Raw genomic sequence first — 25,417 nt, forward strand, 5'->3', positions numbered from 1 at the left:
TCCGTCTAAGACTTTATGAAATTGCATGGTTGGGTTGGTGGGGGAGACAGACTGTGCATTTCTCTGTCACTTCTAGTTGCTCTCAGTATATGTACTTCTGGCAGCACCTCTGTCCTTCCCTGCACACCTGTAATTTGTCATTTACTACGGTGGCATGGGGGTTAGGAGAAAACTATACTTCCTGGCCTTGAAGTGTTTTGCATGAAATTAGAGTAAACAGGTTCCAGGACAAGAGGCTTAGGAACTTTTCTATACAGTAAAGTACTCAGATTTGACCACATGGGATTTGGCAAGATTCTGCCTGGCTAGATGTCATTTTTTTTTTTTTTTTTTTTTTTTTGCCTACTTGGGCTTCTCAGGTATGTTTCAAATTATAGAGTTTGCTGAAAGTCCAGCTGTTGGGAAATGAGTCTTTGCTATACCCCATTTGTACTGGATTGTGGAATCAATACTTTGGGCATTTCACCTGCAGCAACAGTACAGCCATGATGCCTTCCCCACTGTCCTGTTTTTTGTTTTTTTATTCTTAAGTTAGTTAACATACAGTGTAGTCTTGGCTTCAGGAGTAGAACCCAGTGATCTCACTTACATACGACACAAGTGTCCTCCTTAATGCCCATCACCCGTTTAGCCCATCCCCATCAACCCTCAGTTTGTTCTCTGTATTTAAGAGTCTCTCTTATGGTTTGCCTCCCTCTGTTTTTATCTTATTTTTCCTTCCCTTTCCCCCATGGTCATCTGTTAAGTTTCTCAAATTCCACATATGAGTGAAGTCATGTGATATATGTCTTTCTCTGACTTATTTCACTTAGCATAATATCCTCCAGTTCCATCCATGTTGTTGCAAATGGCAAGATTTCATTCTTTTTCGTCACCAAGTAGTATTCCATTATATATATTTTTGTGTGTGTGTATATATATATATATATACATACCACATCTTCTTTATCAGTTGATAGACATTTGGGCCCTTTCCGTACTTTGGCTATTGTTGATAGTGCTTCTATAAACATTGGGGTGCATATGCCCCTTTGAATCAGCACTCCTGTATCCTTTGGATGAATTCCTAGTAGTGCAATTGCTGGGGCATAGGGTAGTTCTCGTTTTAATTTTTGGAAGAACCTCTACACTGTTTTCCAGAGTGGCTGCCCTGCCCTGTTTTAAATAGACTGTTGTTCACACGTCCCAACGTAGGTAACAACTGTGGTTCACAAAACCAGTACTTCTGAGGAAATCTGCAGCTTTCATTTGAAAATTGAAGCCCAAGACATAGAAGGTAAAACAGAACAATACACGCTGTAATTGTGTGCCTTTTTTTTTTCTACCTGTGGCCTTCACATCCCTCTCCTGGTGGGTTGGTTCTCTCCTCCACTCCAAAAGCAAGCCCCCTTGCACCCTGAAGTACCCCTCTAACCTTGGCTCTGGGGTCAGGGTACATGCTCTCCTCTGCCCTGATAGCCTCCATCTGCGGCTCAAAGGCCTGTTCCTCCAGGAAACTTTCCGGCCACCAGTGAATCCAAGCATCGGCCCTTTCTGCCTCCAACCTTCTGCAAACACGTTACCTTCAATAACTCCTTCCTTAAATCATAACTTCTTTGAGAGCAGGAACTGTTACAGCTATTGGTATTGTCAGCAGCCATGAATTGCCATTAAAATCACCAGCAGCACCAGCTTCCAAATCAAAAATCATGTTTAAATGTGTTCAGGGACCTTTTCGTTAATTATTCTGTTGCGACAGGGCACAAAACAGCTAAGAATGGTTTACTCTCATTTTTTGTTTGCTTGTTTTTTGTATGCGCAGCTTCCAGCTACAGACGCTACAGCGACTCAGATTACAAACGCATAGTAGCATGTGCCAGGTAAGCCTGTTTCCACAGAGGGGAGCACAGACTCAGGGCCTCACTTGTGCCGTGGTATTATCTCTTTACATCTTTTGGAGTTTTAAGATGGCCGGAAGATGCAAAATTGTGCGCTTGTTAAAATGCAGAACATAATGGGTATTCTTAGCTACTTTGTAGAACAGCTTCATTTTTGCTCATAGTTTTCCCTCCCACATTTGGCCTTCTTCTAATTCAAACACTATAATATCAATTTTTTCTGTCTTCCAGAAAGGTAGAGAGGAGATAGAAGGATGAGGAAAAGAAAAAGCAAAAGATTTTCTTATAAGCAGCTTCTACTCTCTTACTTAGATCCCATTCCCTCAGAAAATTCCCTAGCCATTATCAGCCAGTGGTTCTCAACTCAGGCTGCACATGGAAGTCAGCTGGAGAGCTTTTAGAACTATCCAAAACTCGGGGCGCCTGGGTGGCTTGGTTAGTTAAGCGTCCGACTTCGGTTCAGGGCATGATCTCATGGTCTGTGAGTTCGAGCCCCGCGTCGGGCTCTGGGCTGACGGCTCAGAGCCTGGAGCCTGCTTCAGATTCTGTGTCTAACCTCTCTCTCTGTCCCTCCCCTGTTCATGCTCTGTCTCTCTCTGTCTCAAAAATAAATAAACATTAAAAAAAAAAAAAAGAACTATCCAAAACTCTAGCCTCACCCCCAGAGGTTATCTTGATGGCAGCCAGCGTCAAGAGCCACCAGCCCCCCACAGGCTAACTCCAGAGCCCGGAACTGGCCACTGTAACAGTTTCCTGTTGCTCCTTGGTAACAATTTACCAGAAACTTAATGGTTACAAAGCCCAGATTTATTCTCTTACAATTCTGGAGGTCAGAAGTCCTGCCTGAAATCAATGGGCTACCTTCCTCCTAGAGGCTCTAGGGGAGAATCCACTTCCTTGCCTCTTCCAGATGCTGGAGGCAACCATCTCCCCTGCTTCTTTCCCTTATAAAGACCCTAGTGATTACACTGGGCCCCCGCAGATAATCCAGAATAATCTCTTGATTGCAAGACCCTTAAATTAATAACATCTGCAAGTCCCTTTTGCTGCATAAGGTAACGTATTCACAGGTGCAGGGAATTAGGACGTGGACATCTTCAGGGGCCATTATTCTGCTCACCACATCCACCATCCTAAAACACTTCTAAAAGTGTAGGCTTTTGAAAATATGTGTACGTATCTTAGTGCTCACATAGAGTGAATCAGTCAGTGGCAAAGCCATGTTAGAGCGCAGGCTTCTGCCTTCTTCCTTTCATTACCCCTCAGCACTTCCTGTTGGGCTCTGTTTCCTTATTCTTCATATTCTCAATAACTGATTTCTGTGGTTGGTACTCTGATGATTTTACTGATCATCACATGTGATGTCAAAGCACTCAGTATGGATAACTCAGAAATTCCATCGAGTTGTGTCATAGATTTGAGATGTAAAGGATTTTAGGGATGATATCGTAATCCCTTATTTTAGAAATAAAGAGGGGCACTTGGGTGGCTCTGTCCGTTAAGCCTCCGACTCTTGGTTTCGACTCAGGTCATGATCTCACGGTTTGTGACTTTGAGCCCTGCATCAGGCTCTGCACTGACAGTGCTGGGCCTGCTTGGGATTCTCTCTCTCTCTCTCTCTCTCTCTCTCTCTCTCTCTCTCTCTCCCCCTCTCCCTCTCTCCCTCTCTCTCTCTGCCCCTCTCCTGCTCATGCTCTCTCTCTTTCTCTCCAAATAAATAAACTTAAAAAAAAGTTTAGAAATAAAGAGACAGAGACACAAAGAGGTGAGGTAACTCGCCAAGTTGTCACAGAGTTGGTGGCAAAGCCAGGGCCTCAAGCCTCAGACCCTGACACCCAGTCCAGGATCTGAGCCACCTCCTCCAATCAGTATAACCTGACCCCACTGACCTCAAGGAACAGCACACTGCTTCCCACTGCCTCCTTCCCAGCCATTGCCAATGCTTGCCCAATCTCTCTCTCTTCAGGATTCCCTCACTGGCCAGTCTGCTCACGATATCTCCTTCCATCCCTGTCCAGTCTCTGCCCTCTGTTCCTTCTCAAACATCCTTCCTCATTCCCTCATGTCTTTCTGCTAAGAAGGTTCCCCTTTCCCTTCCTCCTAACTGCCATTTCTGCTCTTGGGTACCTCTCTTCTGGGGGAGTTGTCTTTATATTCACAATACTTGTCACAGGGAGAGGTGAGCAAACTTGTTCAGGGCAAAGCCAGAGTCACGGCGTGGGACCCTATAGTGGGCGCAAAGGAGGGCTCTCTGATAGTGGAGGCGGCCACCTGGGGGGGTAGCCTCTGCTGCAAAGTCCTCACGTGACCTGTAGCAAACCAGCTCACTTCTCTGGGCCTCTTCTGTAGGGCAAGGATACCGAACTATCTCATCCCCAAGTGTTTTCCAGTTCTTATGTTCCACAGCTGTGCAATACCTACAAAGGCTCTTATCAAAACCTCATTCATTAGAGGGGCACCTGCGTGGCTCAATCCGTTAAGCTTCCGACTCTTGATTTCAGCTCAGGTCATGATCTCACAGTTTGTGGGTTCAAGTCCCAAATCAGGCTCTGCACTGATACCGTGGAGCCTGCTTGGGACTCTCTCTCCCCCTCTCTCTCTCTGTCCCTCTCCCCTGCTCGTGCTTTCTCTCTCACTTTCAAAAATTTAAACTTAAAAAAAAACCAAACTCATTCATTTGAATTCATTGACAGGAGGCCTAATTCCAGATTGCTAATATACAAAAGAAGGCAAATGGAGATGTAATATTGAATTTTCTATTTTTTGACTTTTACAAATTCAGAACAGAATGTTCAAAAAAGCCAGGTGGAATATGCTTTGGCTCTGTAAAGCTGAAGTTAGGTTGGATAAAGTCCAAAAGTAACTGTGTAGTACTTATTTATGTGAAAAATTCTCTGCCATCCAATATTCTCTCTCCTGATTAAAAACAAAAAACAAAACAAAACAAAACAAAAACCACACCAGCATACAGTTTCTGTATTCAGGGGGTCTCTTTCCTGTATTTAGCTTCTTACAACCTCTCTGTTGTATCCATAAGAGAAGAAAAAAAGGATTTCTCTTCTCTCCTCTCTGAACAAAATGCCTTTGGGGGAGATTGCTGTCTTTGGCAGCAGGCAAGGGGCTACTTGAAAGGAAGGTTTCTGTTCCATGGTTGAAACAGTCACCATGGCAACCAGTCATCAAGGCTCCAGCAACTTTTCATAGACATTCGCCATTCAGGAGGCCCTTTTCCATTCTGTTGACAGAGTATTTGCATCTGTGAGCAAGAGGTCTCTGCTTCTGGTGATACTCACCCGCCCAGTTACGGGGAGATGTCCAGATATAATTTTACAGTTCCATGTTGTCTTACAGTCTGTTGTTAATTGTTAATTTGGTGAAGAATGGGGTTAAATTTCTGTAACCAGAGATTTTATAATATCTTCTACGGTAACTATTACATGCAAGACATCTAATGGGGTCTGCCCTGATTAGGTGCAATTGGGGGAAAGGGATCCCTTGCCACCTCTATCTCAAATAAAACCTCCCATTTAATTAAAACTCATTCCTTCAGGTGAGATCAATTTATCTGCCCCCCCTACGACACTGTCTCCCCCGTTTCTTCCTTTAATCCTGATTGATCTTTAAGCTCCACTCTCAAAAGTCTGGCTACCTGTCGAGGATCTTGAGGTGAAGCTGGGACCTGAAACTCAACCTTTGCAGAACCACACTCTGCCCCTGTCCCTGGGCCCCAGTCCCGGACCTGCCAGCTTGCCCCTTTTAAATCTTCTAATTCTGCTTAATGGTGGCATCAACCTCTGCCACTCAAAACGAAGCCTTGGAATTGTAAAGATAAAACTAACACACAAGTTCATTCTTCTTCACAGTTTATTTTGCAAATAGGAAAATGAGCTCTAGAAAGGGAGAACAATTTGTGGAAATGTCTCAGCAGAACTGGGTGAATCCCAAGTTTCCTGATTCCCCAGTTCAGTGTTTTTATTTTCTCTCTCTCTTATCAGAAAAACAAAAAAAAACCTTAAACACTAAATTTCCCATTTTACCCCCTTTGCCTTTTTCCTTAGCTTCCTCCCAAACACAATTCCTAGCAAAGGATAATCCTCAAACACTTTTTTAAAATAAATTATCTATTGGGGCACCTGAGTGGCTCAGTTGGTTAAGCACCTGACTTCAGCTCAGGTCATGATCTCGTGGTTTATGGGTTCGAGCCACGCATCAGGCTCTATGCTGACAGCTCAGAGCCTGGAGCCTGCTTCAGATTCTGTGTCTCCCTCTCTCTGCCCCTCCCATGCTTGTGCGCTCGCTCTCTCTCTCTCTCTCTCTCTCTCTTAAAAATGAATGCACATTAAAAATTTTTTTAAACAATAAATTATCTATTGTGGAAAATTTAGAAAACACAGAAAAGCATGGGTAAGAAAAAGAGATCATCACTTATAATCTCACCATCCAAAGAAAGTAGCTGCTAACATTTTAGGTATTTCCTTCCAGTCTTTTCCTAAACATGCTTATTGAGTCTTTTTCCAATATAGAACTAATTTTCTTTTTCAAATGTGCTCTGTTAGAAAAAAAAGAACTAGAATAGAAATCAAGAGGTTTATGCAGCTCTGGGGTGAACTAGTCATGTGACCTTGAACAAGTACCTTACTCTCATCCTCAGTTTCCTCAACTAGTTAAAGAGCTTGGACTGAATGACTTCTATGATGTTTTCCAGCTCCAGAATGGTGGTCCATTTAAAGTATTTGCCAAGTGAGCAAAAGTTAGAATAGATGACTCAAAAGTCTCTTGCAACTCTAAACTTTAGAGATTGCAATGCATGTATTATAGAGAGGCAAGGAAGTGGAGGCCCAAATTAAAAAGTAAAGCCTACTAAGAATTAAGACCTTTTCTTGAAGAATCTTGTCCACATATCTATTGCATTTCCTAATCTCTAATTTGTTTTAGCTACAAGCCCAGCAAAGAAGAATCATCATCGGGATCTTCCCATGCAGTGATGGATATCTCTTTGCCTACTGGAATCGGTGCAAACCAGGAAGACTTAAAAGCTGTAAATGTTGTCTTTTACATATGGTTATGGATGTTTGGTTTTCTTTACTGCATTATTTTACAGATAAAGCTGTTTTCTTTCCTTTTAATATATCACTTTCATGGAACCACCTAGAATATTCTTTCCAAACCAACAATCTACCTAAGCTTTGATTTTCTGAAGTAAAGTGGGGACATATGTGTGCATGGTCTGAACAAAACGTGAGTGCATATGATAACATGTCCAGACTTCTTCAAGAAGAGGAGCTGCTTTTCAGCTTTTTTGAATAGTGGATTACATCCCCATGTCTAACATCCCAATATTGGATGAAAGCATTTAAACAAAAAGATCAACTTTGAGAAAAAAAATTTTTTAAAGGTCATGAAATTAAATTCAAGCCTTCTCTTTCCTCTCTTAGCTTGTGGAAAGGGTAGACCAACTATTAGCTGATTACCAAATCAAAGATGGACATATTATTCTGCAACTGAATTCGGTAAGTTCCACCTCCCACCGTTCTCCGTTTCCAATCACTATCCAAAATCTACAGGCTAAAAATGCTGAGTCTCTTCTCTCCCATTAATTTCCTCAAACCTTGAATTTGTCGGACAGATTCCTTCTGATGAGTTCCTTTGTGTTCGGTTCCGGATATTTGAGCTGTTTCAAGTTGGGTTTCTGAATCCTGCTACTTTCACAGTGTATGAATACCACAGACCAGGTAATCAGCTTGACTCGAAGATTGCTGCAGAGGATGACTTTGCCTTCATTACACTACTCACCGCATCTCTCATTTTTGGAGAAGCCCATTTCCCCCGCCCCCCTATTTCTTTCATCCTCCAAGAATCACCTTGTCCACTGATATTCTCATCACATTTTGCCAAGGGCTCCGTTGTAGCAGTTGTCACATTGCTTTGTTGTCATCTGTTTGCATGTCTTTCTCACCAAACCCAGATGGAAGGCTTTCGTCCTTGTGCCCCCAGCGTCTAACTCAGTGTTCAGTACATAACACGTATTGATAAATGTTGAGTGAATGACCCCCACTTTTGATCACTCAGCCTCTAATACTAAGTGATTGGAGAGCTCTTTGGGTCACAGGGCAGACAAGTCCACATTAAGCAGTTCTACTTATTCCAAAAAAAAAAAAAAAATTCTTAAAATGAACCAAACTCTCATATCCATTCATTCTAGTTGTATCTTCTGGAATCACATGGAACATACCAAGCCCCACTTCCCCTGTTCTTCTCCAGCCTAAACAATTACAGCTCTTTCGATTGACTCTCGTGTAACACAATTTATTTCCTCTCATTTATGGAAGCACCAAATATTTTAATTCTAAGAAATAAATATGGAACAGTAAGTTTCAAGCATAGAAAGGGAAGTGTTTGAGGGAGGGTGGAAGGGGCCCATGCCAGGAGAGGCAATTCACAATTTAACCTCCCTGCACCTAAGTTACAAAATCGAAAGGTTTGGGATACGTGATCTCCAAGTTCCCATGGGAGACTCACGGATCCATGAATGTATTGAGAGTTAATCAAGCCACTTCTCCTAACTATGTTTTCATTGCCACAGATAAGCAGTGCACCATGTTCTATAACCCATTCGATGCCAGACTGCAGAAATTCTGTGAAGGAGTAACATGCAAATGCATAGAAGGTAAACTTCATTTAACATGTTTAGGCTGCATGCTTGTTTAAAGCAGCCACTCATAATCCAGGGCTAATCTGGGGGAAGCTATTTGACAAACTCATTCCTCAGAAGTAGACATATAATCTCAGCTGATTGAAAGCTGATTCCTTTAATATGATAAAACTACATCTCAACGACTCGTGAACATCCTGATAGCTTCTACTATACAGAGCGGGAGAAACACCATCTAGACAATTGTTGGGTATCAGAGGGATAGCATGATGCGAAATTTTTACTTTTCACATGGTCTTTTTAATGTAATAGGACCACAACCTAAGAGAACAGAGGCTCAAGACTGAGCCACTAGCTCCTCTTTCTTTTTTTTTTTTCCCTTGTCCTTCCCACTTTGTGACATCTCTGTTTATTGTTCGGTTACCTTCAGTCTTCTGTAAACCTAAGACAGTCTTCTTGGTCAAGAAAAAGACCCAGAACCCAACAACAGTCAACAACCGATTCCATGTGGGTCTGAGCTGGTTTGGGGTTTATTTTGTTTTTCAGAAACCTTAACATCTATACATTTCTTAGGTACCTACTATACCATTTTATAACCATAAATCAGTCCAGGTATCATCTTGGTTCCTTCAAGGCAGGAAGGGAATGGGAAAATTTTCCTCCTTTCTTCCGCGAAAACATATACATTTCTAAAGAACTGAATGTGGAGTGACTGCCCATTCTAAGCCTTCATGTTCAAGATTTTGTTTGTGCTTGTGTCTGTTTTGTTTTTGCTTTGCATAATGTTTTACTTTGTGGAAGAGGAGAAAGTGGACAGGTTGTAGGTGTCTGGTATTTGTAAGGTTATACTGGATTGTCTCAGGACTCATGAGAACTGTGTTTAATGCAAAGGGAGTGGCTGCTTCTTTACTTTAACCTAACTTTTAGAACTTTTCGCAAAATCCAGCTGACTGCGGGCAGATGCAGACAGAATTGGATCTGACAATCTCTGCAGATACTAGAAAAGAAACAGCATGTAAACCAGACATTGCCTATGGTAAGTTCAAAGGTTCAATGTAGAGTTCCATTAAACATGAGATGTTATGAATATGTGATCAGTTAGAAAGATCAACAACCTTTCACAATGATTATATCTGTGAATACTGTACTCCATGTGTTCCCTTGAAGGAAAATGCCATCGATTTTTGGCATTAACATGCAAAATCATTCATCCTTCAGGAAAGAAATGTAACTTTCATTTAAAATGATTGGAGTGATGTACACTCCCGGCCAAGACACTTTACTCTGATAGATCACATTGAATTAAACATATTGAATTAAACTGAACTAAAATATAGTTAAAGAAAACTTTTGAGAAGCCAGGAAGATGTAAGATTTCACTAGCATATTCTTCCAGTCAATAGAGCAGAGGGAGAGACAAAGGTGGTTCGGGGGCTTGGAGTTTTTTCAAACTCCCTTTAAAGACAAGGTAAAAATATCGGTACTAAATCATTTTAAATGTATGCAGAACTGCAATCTTTCACTTCAAAAGGAGCATCTCCTTCTGGCAACCCGGAGCACAGAGCTAAATCTGATGCCCAGTATGGTTGTAGTCTTGTTTTCTATCCATAGTTTCTAATGTTTATTTATTTCTGGTGTGTGTGTGTGTGTGTGTGTGTGTGTGTGTGTGTGTGTGTGTGTTTTGAGAGAGAAAGAGAGCATTTTGTACACTATCTCAAACCATGTGTGTGTGTAAGTAGGGTGTTATTTATAAATGAAGATAAGTATATCTAATTCAGCACTTGGTGTTTACCAACTGTTTTCATATATGGCTCCTCAGTGGGGCCCCCTAAGACTTCTTTGAGGTAACAGAGAATTATCTGTATTTTGCCAGTGAAGAAACTGAGGCTCAGGGAGACTCAGTAATTTGTTCAAATTTATGCAAGAAGTCGGTAGGAAAATGAGGATGCATCCTGGTCTCCAGTATCATTTCTGTTATATTATACTGACCTCTCTTAGTGGAAATGCAGCCATCTCAGGATGAATTGGGTATGGTTTATAGTCTTTCTTTTTTTAGAATTCATCTTGATTTTTTAAAAAAGCTAAAAAAGCTGCCTAACTCTGCCAAGACCCACTGCAGGTTTTAAAACACATTAAGATTTGAATACTGTATTGTTTAATAAATAAAAATTTCACCAAATTATTTCTTCCCTCCATTTTAGAACTATTTTAACTCTTGAATATCAAAAACCTGTTTTAACACATAGAATAAATGCAATCTGGATGTAGTTTATTATTCTCAAGAAAAGGCTTATCTGGCTTTTTTGAAGACTATGGGTTGATATTAGAATAATAAAATAAAAACGAAATAAAATATTTCCCTCTCTCCACCTATGTCCAGAGCAGGTACGTTGCCCATATGCACCATAGAGACATAAATCTGAACTTCGGGACATTTTTAAATCTGTTTTAAACTACTAATTCACTCAGCTTTTGTTCTGGCACAATGAGTTCATTCATCTAGCTCGCTAGCTAGAATCCCCAAAATGGGCAAACCTTTCAGATCATTCACTTCAACCCCACCCAAAGCAAAAATGAGATCTTTTCTTAGGCCACATAGATGGGATAGATCTCTTTAAGCTTCCCATTCCAAAAGTGAGATCAAATACCATGGATTAAAAGGTAACGCCTGAAGGAAGAGAAACCAGGATAGAGAATGTCTCGTGTCAGATAGCTGTCAATCCAAGCAAAGATGAGTCAGAAAACGGAATCCCGTCAAAACCCAAAGATCAAAGCCAGTGGAGGTAGGCAAGGGATCAAGGCAAGGAGACAGGAGGCCCACAGGGCAGGCCTGAATGGTAGATAAACCCTCTGTGGGCCTATGGAGAAGGATCTCCTCCACGTTCCCCATGGGCGTGACCCCACTAATCTTAAAGGATCAGAATCTGAACACTCCATCTAACAAGGGCATATTTTTGTCTGTTTAGTGTGCTTCTGTCTTTTAATTTAATATTGCTCTTATCCCAATCAGCCCGTTCTGTAACAGTGGCGAGGGCAAATGGTTCTAAGTAGAATGGAACCATGAGTCATTATCAGAATCTAGGAAGGCCTTTTGGAAGAAATGAGATTTACCTCAGGGTGCCCGTAAAAGCTTGCTATGCTTCCTTTCTCATTTGTTTGACAAACTCTGGCTTCTACTGGACACGGCATTAGTGATATTAAGCACGAATTCTTGTGTTGTTTCTTCTACCAGCTTATAAAGTTCGTATCACATCCATCACCAAAGAAAATGTCTTTGTTAAGTACACGGCAACCCTCCTGGATATCTACAAAGCTGGTGAGAATTCATTCATTTATTCTTTCACTCCACCAATATTTAGTACTTACTATGGGCCATTTTATTAGACACAGAGAAAACAACTTGAATAACACAACCAGAGTTCCTGCCTTCATAAACCTTATATTCCATAATATAAGGAAACACGTGTTTTTAAAAAGGAAATGAAAAAAACAAATTAAACAATTATTAATCATAGCCAGCACTATATTTGAGATATGGAATTAGTGTGGGAAGCTTCTGTATTGTGATAACAGATGGCATCGTTTAGGGGTGTAGCCATTAAAGGGACGGGGCAGAGAGGGAACCAAATATGCAAAGGCCTGAGACAGCAAACAACTAGGCACCATCAGGGAACTGATGAACCCCAGGGGGTGACTGGGCTATAATGAGACAGGGAGAGCCTAGCGTGAGAAGAGGCTGAGAGATAGGGTCATACAGGGATTTATAAGGCATGGCAAGAAATTTGGATTTTATTCTAGAATTCCAAAGGGAAGCTAATAAAAGGTTTGAGGTAGGCAAATAGTATGATCTGATTTATGATTTTAAAAGATCACTCTGGGGGTGCCTGGGTGGGTCAGTCGGTTGAGCATCCGACTTCGGCTCAGGTCATGATCTCACTGTTTGTGAGTTCAAGCCTGTGTCAGGCTCTGTGCTGACAATTCAGAGCCTGGAGCCTGTTTCAGATTCTGCGTCTCTGGCTCTCTCTGCCCCTCCCCTGCTTATACTCTGTTTCTGGCTCTCTCTCTCTCAAAAATAAATAAACATTTAAAAAATTGAAAAAAAAAAAAGAAAAGAAAAGATAACTCTGGCTTTCTTCTGTTGGAGGGAACACAAATAGAAAGAGGGAAACCAGTTAAGGACATCTGTGAAGTGCAAAGGCTTGGGTTAGAGGCTCAGTGAAGATAAATGAGAGTTTCAATAACCAATAGAATAAAATGAACTTGTATGTAAAATAACACATAAAACATTTAAAAATATGTTCCCTTTTATTCTCTAATTAAACTAAGCTATAAATGTTATAATGCTGCTTGTCAGATTACATAAATTACCACACAAATGATTCATTAAATCATTCTTTTTTAAATGTTTATTTATTTATTTTGAGAGAGAAAGTGAGAGTATGTGCACACGCACAAGCTGAGGAGGAGCAGAGAGAGGGAGAGAGAGAATCCCAAGCAGGCTCTGTGCTATCAGCTCAGAACCTGATGTGGGGCTCAACCTCAGGACCGTGAGATCATGACCTGAGCCGAAATCAAGAGTTGGACGCTTAACCAACTGAGCCACACAGGCGCCCCCATTAAATCATTCTAATAATTCCAAATAAGTTTTTTATTTTTAGAAATTGTCAGTTTTATTTTGCTTGCCTCACTACAGAATTGCCCATCTGAGCTTTGATTTGACAATGAGGAACCACCTCAAACATTTCCAATTACATCTTTATTGCATTGATAGTCTTTACACAACCTATAATCTCAATAAGTAATTTCTCCTATGGTGACAGTATTGTTCATGGTAATGAAGTCTCTCTCAGCTCAAGCTAAATTGGTAGTAATTACATTCAAAGTGTTTCTAGTCCTTTGGATACTGTCTGACATTTTTACATATTCAACATATCTCTATTATCAGCTAAATCATAAAAACAATTTATTGAAATGCCATATTTAGCTTTCCCAATTTTCTTAATTTTTATTCCCCTCAACCCTCAGTTTTCCAAATGTCAAAGGCAAAAAATGTAGACTTCATAAATTTTTTAAAAAACTGAAAAGTTTGTCATAATTTTAACTCTTGTCACTAAAACAAAAATATTTTCATAAATTAGCTTTTCCCTTAAGTTGACTTTATTTTGTTTTATATCAAATTTATGATCATTCTTGATTTTATAACAGCTCTTGTTCCACTTTTGTAGTTTCCTTTACTTATTTTTATATGGTTTTATCATTCTGTAATCTGTGAGCTTATCAAAACTGAAATATCTTTTCTTGAACAGCTAAAGATGGTATTGACAAAATTGCTAGACTATCATAAGCAAATCACCAAAAAGTATATCTATCCACTTTCTAAATATTTGCTCCTATAACACAATTGTGTACATGATTATGTATCAAAGTGAATCTATCAAACTTATAATTTCCAAACTGCCCTCATGTTTCTAGCACTACCAGCTGCCCATCAAAATCCGAATATTTTTCCAATTTTGATTATTGCAATTGTTTTCATTATTACAATTTTTAAAGCTTTCTTATTACTTACTTCTGTCTAGTGTGTATTAGATATGTGGTAGTAAACACTAAATTTATTGAGACAATATTTAAAGTGATCTTTTGCTTGGCTCGTATCTTTATATTGTCCAGAGACACTTGATATCTACTTGATACATAATTCAGTCAAAGCCAAATTGAACAGCTGGGAACTTCCAAATTTTTGCTGAAGCCCAGACTCGTCTTTGGCATTGCATCTGCACCAGTAAGGAGTTCACATGAATATTCCTCATGACTCCATTCTCTCAAACAGTTGTTCAGTTATTCCTTCCAGTACCACCTTGATATCAATAAAACCCATTAAGCAGTCTTCGAAGTCGACAGGTTTTTTTTTACATTATTTTAAACACTTTTGATGTTAAGTACTTGATTTTCACAATAATTATTGAAATTTAAGGGGCGCCTGGGTGGCTCAGTCAGTTAAGCGTCTGACTCTTGATTTCAGCTCAGGTCATGATCTCATGTTTCATGGGATCAAGCCCCACATCGGGCTCTGTGCTGACAGTGCAAAGTCTGCTTGGGAGTCTCCCTCTCTCTCTGCCCCTCCCCCACTCTCATGTGCTCTCTAAATTAATTAATTAATTAATTAATTAATTAACAAGTAACATTTTAAAAAAGAGTTTAATAAAAAAATATTGGAATTTAATTTTATCACCTTATTTAGATTTTCCAAAAAGCTGTGTTCTCATTTCAGTAGATATAAATTTTACAATAAGTAGGACCATAAATCTAAATTGCAATATGTTTATATTGATTTTCTTTCTCTTTTGATATTCTATCAAGAGTTTTGAGTCTGAAAATGCTTGATCATTGTTAGCCATAGACTAGAGTTGGATTCTAATAATACTTTCCAAATATTTATTTGGTGGATCAATACTCTGATAAAATGCTTTTCTGGTTTTTATTGTTTCAAATGTTTCACTGTATGAAATTGATTTAGCATGTTATTCTGTTTTTTTCTCATTGATGATCACAAAGTTTGTTTATTTGAACCATGATCGTCATTCTGACAAAATAGGTGTTTAGCACTTTGATCGTTTCACAGCCCAACTTTTGAGCACCAGTTGCATCCAGCTTTCACATTATAAGCAATAATAAGCCATTCCTATGTTTACTGAAATAATCAAGTGCTTTTCATTCCAGAAATGCAAGTTATTTGTTTTATTTTGCACCGATTCTTGCACAGAATCAAAAGACATTCCAGACTGTTCTCAATTTTGTGCAGTATCAGATGATTCCCAAGCTATAGTTCTTTTAAATTTTTTTAATGTTTATTTATTCTTATTTATTTAAAAATTTTTTTTGTTTTTTACATTTATTTTTGAGAGAGACAGAGACAGAGCATAAGCGGGCAGAGGCAGAGAAAGAGGGAGACACAGAATCCAAAGTAGGCTCCAGGCTCTGAGCTGTCAGCACAGAGCAGAGCCCAATGCAGGGCTCAAACTCACGGACCACAAGACCATGACCTGAGCCGAAGTCAGACACTTTACCAACTGAGCCACCCAGGTGCCCCTAATGTTTATTTTTGAAAGGCAGAGAGCAATGAGAGAGAGAGGGAGACACAGAATCCGAAGCAGCTCTAGGCTCTAAGCTGTCAGCACAGAGCCTGATGAGACCATAACCTGAGCCAAAGTCAGGCACTTAACTGAGCCACCCAGGTGCCCCGCAAGCTGTAGTTCTTTTTAATATCATTTCTTTTCTGTTCTCCTGTCCATTCAGAAGATTCACATTTATGACACTTAAAAGGAAATGTTAAGAAAATTTTGCATAATTTATTATCTCTTCTTTCTGGGTGTTTATTTTTTAATATATATAAATTTTAAATGTCTATAAATATCAAAACATCACACATTTACTACTTACCCAAGAATTGCTGCACACTAACAATAAGCCAAACTAAAACCTAAACTATTTAAAACAGAGAGCAATTATACAGTTCAAGGATAATGACAAGTTGGTGTTTCCCCTAAAACACAGGGTGCTTGGAGTGAAGATATAAATGGAAAAAAAAAAAAAGATCAGTGATTGTTGAGCCAAGGTTAATTATTCCCTCTTTCTGAATATGCTTGAAATTTTCCATAACCAGAGGCTTTTAAAAATAATGATAAGGCCGTGACAGGGGCTGAGTTGGTAAACAGTGCTGGGAATATTGTTTAGATATTGCTGCCAGGGGAAGTCATGTATGTTTTAATGGTCATCAGGAGAGCTGATGTGTGCACACTAGTTAAAGAACACTAATTAAAGTTTGCTATTGATGTAGTTACTATTATGTACATTATGTATTATGATGTATGTACTATTATGTACAGGATAACTCTGTCAGAGTTTAATAACTCATCATCAGTCCTGAATCTATAGCAATGAATCGGGCCCAGTCCCTGCTTCAAGAAGCTTCCAGGCTCGCTGAAGATACATGTGGGGTGAAATACTGTGATAGAAGCTCAAGTATAATGGGAGTAAGGGAGAGACAGAGAGATATTTATGAGAAAGAGCCTCTGGGAGTGTTTACTGGAAACCTTGAGAATTGATGATGTGTTTGAGGATGGGTAGAAATTTAACAGGACAACATGGGGAGGAATGCATTCCAGGTAGGAGAGATAGCTTCTTGCCAGTCTCTGAGTTCTTTGGGAATCCCAAGTTATCCTCCTTAAAATTTTCCAAGTCCTTCACACGTCTTACATTTTTCTACAAAGTTGTCCATTGCCAGCTACCAAATACTTTTTTGGTATTTTGGGGATTAATATTGTTTAACTATAGAGACGTTCTTTTAATTCCTGTTTCTACAGGAGTTACAATAACAAGCACTTATATAGCACTTGTTGTGTTCTAATCACTTTTCATATATATGTTAACCCATTTAATCTCACATCAGTTTCCCAAGGTGGGTTTTATCGTCACTCCCATCTTTCAGATGAGGGATCTGAGCCTCATTTGTCCGGGTCCACACAGCCAGCAAGTAGCAGAGCTGAGGTTTGTCCCAGAGAGCCTGATTCCAGATTCCAGAGTCTTAACCATATAGACATTGTCACTTTCCAATTGCCACTCGAGATAAACATATACTCTTGAGTAAATAGCCACGAGGTACTAGAATTGTGAGAGTTTATAATCATGACATTATAACATGAATGTGATAACCTTACATGTGTGTGCCTCTCAGGAGAAGCTGTTGCCCAGAAAGACTCTGACGTCACCTTCATTAAAAAGGCAACATGTGCTAACGCTGATCTGGAAAAAGGAAGACAATATTTGATTATGGGTAAAGAAGCCCTCCAGATAAAATACAATTTCAGTTTCAAGTAAGTCATTTTGGAATCCCTCTGATCTTTCCTTCAAAACTAGGTGTAATTTATTCTTAAATACACTATATGTTTCTCATGTGTCCTGCTGTTAACCAACAAACCATTAGGAGCATAAATAAAATAATGTGAATTTACACTTGACCTTAGCCAAAAGGCCAAGAAGCAATGAAACAATGAGAATTGGAAACAAAGAACTACTTATAACCATCAGGGTAGCTGGGAACTCACTGATGGATAAACCGACTGAGCACCTGGGTGTGTAGGTGTTTCTGAAGGCGCCCCTCCAACCCCCTCTCTGCCACATCTGCCCCCTCAATAAGTTCTCAGACTGTTCTGTTTGTAAAGAGGGAGATGTTGGGGCGCCTGGGTGGCGCAGTCGGTTGAGCGTCCGACTTCAGCCAGGTCACGATCTCGCGGTCCGTGAGTTCGAGCCCCGCATCAGGCTCTGGGCTGATGGCTCAGAGCCTGGAGCCTGTTTCCGATTCTGTGTCTCCCTCTCTCTCTGCCCCTCCCCCGTTCATGCTCTGTCTCTCTCTGTCCCAAAAATAAATAAACGTTGAAAAAAAAAAAAAAAAAGAGGGAGATGTTTAAATATGCATCTTATGATCTCTTCTTAAAAAAATAGATCTTGAAACAGATGCCATTCCCGCCTTTAATCGTGGGGCCCCAAGCAGCTTCACGAGATTTGAGGGTTTGTGGCCCTTCCCAGGGGGAGGCCGGCCCAGCAGAGTCCGGCTGACACATGGGGTGAGCAGCCTGAGTGCCTTTGAATTGGGCTCTTCGCTATTCATTTTCCTTTTTTCTCGGCAGGTACCTCTACCCTTTGGATTCGTCCACCTGGATTGAATATTGGCCTACAAACGCAATGTGCCCATCATGCCAGGCGTTCTTGGCTAATTTAGATGAGTTTGCTGAAGACATTTTTCTAAATGGCTGCGAAAACCCCTGAGGAAGTTCAACCATGTAGGGTTTTCGCTGTGGACTCCTGTTGTGGAAGTGTCTTCCTTTTCTTTTGTTTCTTCTTCTTCTTCTTCTTCTTCTTCTTCTTCTTAACATTCATAGCTGGTCTTATTTGGAAAGCTCACTTTACTTAGAATTAGTGGCACTTTGCTTTTAGTAGAGGATGATTTTAAGAGCTGTAACTTTCTGAAATAACACGGCCTTAGGGGGCATGGAGACAGACACCCGTTCCAAGGTTATCGGACACCAGAAGCAATAAAAATTGGACCGCCTCCTAAAACCTACCGCTCAGGAATGTCTGCCGGGGACCGAAGAACAGCCCCCATTGAAATGGAGTATCTTACAATAACATGGCCTTTGCTTGAAAGAAAATACCGAGGGGCAGAGAGCTGGTCATTAAAACCTGACTTTGCTTTCAAAATGTGGGAAAAAGCGAAGAAGCCTATTATTTTATGCGAGGCCAGCTGGACCCACACAGATGGGCAAGTTGAGAGGCAGAGACCTGAGAAGGCCCAGCCTCAGAGTCCTCAGCAAACTGAGAAGGTGGGAGCATTTGCCCCTGTGGCTCCCCTACCCCCATGGGGGTCCCACGACTCCCTCCGCTCCCTCCCAGCACCTGTCCGTTTCCCCCAGGGTCTCCCTCAGCAATAATCACCCTGGGAGGCAGCCCGCAGTGCAGCACCTGGTGAGGAGAAGCCAAGTGGTGATCAGGAGACCTTCCTGCTGGGCCCTAACCAGGTCTTGGAGCCATGTTTGAGCTTTTCTAAAAGAGGGTCTATAACAGGATGTTCATTTCTTTTTTTTCTTTGTTAATGTCTATTTTTTGAGAGAGAAAGAGAGAGACAGAGCACAAGCAGGGAAGGGGTAGAGACGGAGGGAGACACAGAATCCGAAGCAGGCTCCAAATTCCGAGCTGTCAGCACAGAGCCCGACATGGGGCTCGAACCCACGATCTGAGAGATCATGACCTGAGCCAAAGTGGCCCGCTTAACCGACTGAGCCACCCAGGTGCCCCTAAGTGACCTTTAGATCTTAGGAAAGAATTTTCCCAATAGATTCCCATTTAATGTCTCAATAATCTCACAAGGTACAGGGATTATTATTATCCCCAATTTATGGAGGAGGAAATGGAAGCTCAGAAAAGTGAAGCAATTTTCCCAGCCTGGTAAGGGGCAGCAGTGGAGACCAAGCCCCAAGGCTTTCCCTCTGTCCAGACACATCCCTCTTCCACATCATGACCATCACATTGCTTGTCAGGTTTAATTTTCTAAGACCAAGGTAGGATGCAGTTGGAGTTTCTTAGGTATAGTTTAACGAACTCCATTGAAATCTCACCAGGAAACAGGAAGATAAACTCTGGCTGTAACAGTAACAGTGACTGTAACACATTCCCTTTTTGTAAAATCTGCATTTTACCAGTTAGGCAGAACTACACGAGGCTTGCAGTGTGCCTTGTAAGTAATACTAAGATTTTCCACTTCCAGGAGCTGAGAATTTATTTTCGTTAATGTCAAGGCTCACATTGTGGGCACTCCCTTGGCAAAAACAACCATGCCCTGACTCTCTGCCAGCAAGGGATGAGGCCCCCCTCCGGAGCTGACCTGAAGCGTCTCCTGTCCCCCTCCTGCTGAATGCAGGATGTATGGAGCTGACGGCTGCAGTGCTGGGAGGCACGGGTCTCTCTCTTCCCCAAGCACTGTGGCAAATAGGTTGGGCCACAGTGGCCTAATTAACCCACGATACCTCAGAGCTTTCAAACATCAAATCAAAACTTTCTGAGTTAGCCGGCACCCTTTAGAAATCCACCAGCATACTTCTTTAGTGAGGCTTTCACAACCCCCCCAAACAGGCTGGGGTCCCTGCTCCACCCTGAGCAGCTCTTCCAAGGCACTTGCAACTATGTCTCCAAGCAGGTATATTGTTTATTCAGCGTGCAGCTTCCTAGCTCCACCATCAGCTCTGTGTGGGCAAGTCTGGATCTGTTCTGTTCACCCCTGTCTCTGGTGCCTGGCACAATGCTGGATGTGTCACAGGGACTCATTAAGTGTCTGCGGATTCCTGCTGAGTATGGGGCATCAGAAAGCCCAAATTCTAGTCTTGGCTTTGCCCCTGCAGGGACTTGGGACAAACCTTCTCATCTCTTTGGTGGTCTGTAAACAAGGGAGTGGAACATTCAAACGCCTTTCTACAGCTCTAAGAAGGTATCTCATAATCTTATGTTGGGAAACAGAAAACAAAACCACATGGCATGTAAGCAAGGCATGTATTTCTTTCTGGAAGTAGGAAGGGAGCTCAGAGAAGTGAGTGAGTGTGTGAGCTAGAGGGCTTTCCGTGGACCTCCTAAAGACCGGGCGGGATTTGGGTAGGGAGAGGGAGGCAGAAGGATCTTTCTGGTTGAAGGGAAAAGCATACGGCAGGTTTCCCCTGGAGGCAGTAAGAAGATTTAGATGCTACAAATGAACGCTATTCATTTTAATGGCTAGATGTTTATTTTTTTTTTTAAGTTTTTACTTTAATTCCAGTTAGTTAGCATACAGGGTTATATTAGTTTTGGGTAGGTGATATAGTGATTCAGCTATATGTTTGTGTTAACATATATTAGAAAAAATACAACTAGCACCTCAAAACCACGATATACAATTTTTTTCAAAAATAAATGTATCTGTCAAAAAATAAGTCTATTTAAGGAAAAGTTTTAAGTAAACAAAAGTATAGGTTGTTCTTGGGAAAATCATGAGGTTGGCATGCACAAGACTGACGTTTAGGAAACTCTGTCTTAAGAAAATATGTGGAATTGACAGTGTGCCAAGCTTGAGACAGGCAGCCTCACTCCATTTTCCTCAGTGAGGAATCCTGAGCCAAAGTCATGTCCAGTCTTACCTCCCAGCCCCGATGATGCTAATTTATTCAGCAACATCCAACAAACATGCCCTAATTGGTAATTGTAGTCTAAGCCCAACTCTAGGCGCTTGGTACCCAGATCCCCACCCTGATGGAACTTCGATCCCGGACGGAGAGACACATCATGAACAGTAAAGACAATACCTGGGCACCTGGCCCTGACTGTCTGAAGGGGATAAGAACTATGAGGAAAAGAAAAGGAGAACAGAGTAAGGGAGCTGAGGAGTAGCTGAGGAGGGGTGTCCATTATCAATAGAGTGGTCTGGTCAGAGTGGGCTTCAAAGTGAGATGTGAGCAGAGGCTTGGAGGTGACGAGAGAGGGAGCCAGGTGGCCACCTAGGGGAAGAGTGTTCCGGGCAGAGGGAGCACTGAGTACCCAGGCCCAAAGCAGGAGCAGGCCTGGTGTCTTACAGGAAGAGCAAAGAGGCTGGTGTAATAGAAGGAGAGCGAGGCATAGGGGAGGTGGGTGGCGATGAGGCCAGAGACTGCATAGAGACCAGATCAGGCCTGTCACGGACAGGGTATTTGCTTTCCGCTTTACTCAGAGGGAAAGGGGAGCCATTGCGAGGTTTTGAGCAGAGGCGTGCAGCAGGAGGCCACTGTTGTAAAACAGACAAGAGATGTTGCGTCAACCAATCGTACGAGGCAGAGGTCATTGACTCTGCAATGAAAGAGAACACACAGCACGGGAACCATAGAGCTTCTCAGAAAAGGATGTTAGATAGGACTTATTACAGGATTTGGGCTTGTGGTGAATTATTTTAGGGAGGGTTTAAGGAAGGAAGGCTTTGCTCCGGATTGGACGCTGTCAGGAAGCAGGAGTAATCTGCTTTACTTCCACAAGCCTCTGTCTTCACATCTGAAAAATGGGAGCACTCAGATTTCTTAACTAAGTGGAAGGAAAAGAAGTAGCAGTCACTCACATTAGCCAGGAAAGGGGGAGGTGTTTGCTTATTTTTGTGGTTTGGATACTGTTCCTATTTTCTGCTCTAACGTGATTATGGCAAAGTTTAGGCTTTTTTTTTTTTTTCTTTTTTCCCATGTTGATCCATTTTGTGTGATGTTTGTGTTCTGTGACATCAGACACAGACAACAGGATAGCCTGACTCTGAATACCAAGTCAACTCCTACGGTCACCAAGCCCAGCTACCAATCCAGCACCCAGCTGTCTTCTCTCGCATAGACTCTTTTTCCTAGAAAATGCACATTCACAAACAGTGCCCAGATCTGCGTCCGATTCCAGGAGCCCCTGTGAAAGTCCACGCGTGGGCCCGACGCCTGCCTCAGGAGCCGGGATTTCAGCTGCCCGATGGGAGAGGCTCTCAGAGACATAAGGCAGCTCCGTGTCATGTTTGCATAGGTTTCTCTGCTCCTGAAAACAAACTGATTCTGCACGCTTGATGTCATGTGAGAAATGAGTCACCAGGGACATGATCTTTAACTCTAATGGGGAGATTGAAATGTGGCTTTATGTTCTGAATCAGAAAGGAATTAAGGAGGAAGGAAGGAAAGAATGAAAGAGAGAGGGTGGAGAAATACAGGAAAGGGAAGGGAAGGAGGGAGGGAGGGGTTTGTTTTAAGACAAGATGAGAACTCCATTTCTAAGAACCTTCTGGATTCTTCTCAGCTGGCAGGGTCCCCACCCTGACAGACATGTTGGCAGAAGCAGATCTGTTCCTTGGAACACAATGTCCACTCCTTCACTGTTTCCATCATTATAATCAGATATGTGTGCATAACACACACAGAGACTCACGAATTATATGATCTGAAATGTCCAAGCCAGGAAGGACCTAGAGCCCATCGCATCCAATTCCTTCATTTTCACCTGGGAAAACAGGCCCAGAGGAGCAGCCTGCTGGTGGTCAGAAGGCTGTTAAGTGGAAGGCCTGGGACACCAGCCCAGGGCATCCGACTCTTAGCCCAGCGTTCTTTCCGCCACGCAGATGAGGGACGGTTACAGAGAAATTGATTTGGTCTCCCTCCAGAGAAGCATTTTCTTCCAACCAGAGCCCTTCAAAGACAGAGTAGGCTCTGGTGGAGGGACTAAGTGTCCCATCACTAGCCCCTTCCGGGAGTGTTACAGGAACCATTCGGTGTGGGAGGTCTGCCCCGAGGATGCCCACTGTGCCTTCGGCTCATAGAGGTCATTAGTAGAAACGAAAGCATCTGCTTTACTTCCGTAAGCCTCTGTCTTCACATCTGAAAAGCAGGAGCACTAAGAATTCACCCTCGGGAGGATTTCTGCGAGACTTCAGCGGGAGAGCGCACAGAAAGTGATGCGCACAGGGCCTGGCATGACGAATGTAACTTGGGGTGGCTAAGAACACATCCTTGGCACGCCACGGATGGTGACGTTAACACGTTTCTTGCCCGGCGCCACACTGATTGCATTTCGTGGAGCACCTATCGACATTTCACGGCCCAGGGATGATTGCCACCATTCTTACTTTTAGGAAGGAAACAGCCAAGGGTCTGGGAGGCTGTGTTGCCCTAGGTCACACACCTTCACAAGTGGTCGGGCATCTTTTGGGCCCCGGGGCCCAGGCTCTTAGCCACCGAGGTACACTCTTCCCTCCTGTTAGGGCCTGTTGTCCCCTCCCACCAGCTGGGCCTCACCGGCCAGCACAGGTCAGAGCCCCCTGTGGGGCCCAGGACTAACAGTTTCAACAGAGGAGATGTGAGAAGTCAGGACTATCCTAGAAAGAGGGTTTTCTGTTTGGCTGAGTTGGGGTGGTCAGGTGTGTGTGTGTAAGAGACAGAGACAGGACCTGTTACTAAGGGGAAGTAACTATGGTGAAGAAGTAGAACTGCTGTTGTTTGTGACCTCGGGAATGTTCCTGAACATTCTTCTGTGAAGACAGAGTAGCATTGCAGCCTCGGAGGGTTTTGAGGATTAGAAATAATACCTCAGTGCCAGCCCAGGGAACACAGTCTGTGGTGGCCAATGGCAGCCAGCCGGCTGTGGGGTTTCTACCCCTCATAACTCTCTGTGCCTCAGTTCTCTCTTTTGGAAACGAGGTGAGCCCTTCTCCTGGCTCAATCTACAGGGTGGTTGCAGGATGAAATCAGATCAAACACATGAAAGAATTTATAAGCTGTAGGATTTTGAATAAATATGGAAATAGCATTAATAATCAAAAGCATCTTTGTGCTAAGATGTCAGAGGCAGAGGCTGCCTGACGTGCTTTTAAAAGACTGGGAAGGGGTGTGCTGTCTTAAAAAGCTGTCTCCCCCAGGGCCTCAAATTTTCCTGTTTGGGCTTTATTCCTTTGATCCGAGAGGCTGTCTTAGGTCAGCATCCCCATCACCCTGTGGAAATGCAGATTCTCAGGCCTCACCTCAGGCCTACTGAACAGAAACTCTGAGTGGAGCCAAGAAATCTGTATTTTAAAAAGATCTCCAGGAAAAGCAGAGGCACATTAAAGTTTAAGAGGAATTGTTTTGGAGCTCGTGGAAATGCAGGCTCTGATTCTGTAGGTCTGGAATGGCCCTGAGATTCTGCGTTTCTCAGATGATGCCTACAGTGCTGGTTCTCAGACATAGCAAGGTTCTAGAAGTGTCCCATAAAGTCAGGATTTTTGCATGAACGGAAGCAACCCCTTAACAGCCAACACTTTAGTTAAGAGTAATGGTGCCTGGGTCTTTCAGGAATGGGTTGCAGGAAAGGCTGAGGGATTCTGGCAGCCAGAGAAACACGAGGCAACAATGAGAGATCTCAAGAAAAAAAGAGAAGGTAGGGGGTCATTAAGGGAAATGTAGGCTACCCTTGTGGAATGTGTTCAGGGCAGATCAGAGCATTCATTAAATCCATTCGCTCACTAAGTGCTGTCTATATGTTAGGCACTGTCTGTGCTTTTTGCATTCATCAACTCACTTAATCCGCTAGAAACCCAACGAGGCCGGTACTTTCATTATTACCATTTTACAGAGGGGTAAACTGAGGAACAGAGAAATTAAGAAATTTGCCTGTGATCGCTCAGCTCGTAGGTGGTGGAGGCGGGATTTAGAACTGAGGCAGCCTCACCCATTAGCACTAGACTCTTCTGCCTCAAATATAGCGTCTGCCATCAGGAAGCTCACAGTCGTCCCGTGAGGAATAAGAGCTAGGAGGAGTAATGGCCAACACTTGGATGACCCCAACAATGTGC

The 25,417-nt window shown here is 42.3% G+C and overlaps 1 protein-coding gene across 1 annotated transcript in view; it reads left to right on the forward strand.

Moving 5' to 3' along the window:
* Positions 1-19,184, forward strand: part of LOC125150343 (complement C5-like) — an 89,300-nt gene extending 70,116 nt beyond the window's left edge. The window contains exons 32-41 of the mRNA XM_047830139.1: positions 1,195-1,276; positions 1,802-1,859; positions 6,813-6,915; positions 7,313-7,387; positions 7,504-7,609; positions 8,461-8,544; positions 9,476-9,565; positions 11,762-11,845; positions 17,264-17,402; positions 18,216-19,184. Coding sequence (XP_047686095.1) covers positions 1,195-1,276; positions 1,802-1,859; positions 6,813-6,915; positions 7,313-7,387; positions 7,504-7,609; positions 8,461-8,544; positions 9,476-9,565; positions 11,762-11,845; positions 17,264-17,402; positions 18,216-18,354 — 960 coding nt within the window. The 3' untranslated portion in view covers positions 18,355-19,184. The remainder of the gene's footprint in view (positions 1-1,194; positions 1,277-1,801; positions 1,860-6,812; positions 6,916-7,312; positions 7,388-7,503; positions 7,610-8,460; positions 8,545-9,475; positions 9,566-11,761; positions 11,846-17,263; positions 17,403-18,215) is intronic.
* The last annotated feature ends 6,233 nt before the right edge of the window (positions 19,185-25,417 follow it).

This window comes from Prionailurus viverrinus, chromosome D4 (assembly GCF_022837055.1).
Source record: "Prionailurus viverrinus isolate Anna chromosome D4, UM_Priviv_1.0, whole genome shotgun sequence".
In the NCBI taxonomy this organism is placed as follows: domain Eukaryota; kingdom Metazoa; phylum Chordata; class Mammalia; order Carnivora; family Felidae; genus Prionailurus; species Prionailurus viverrinus.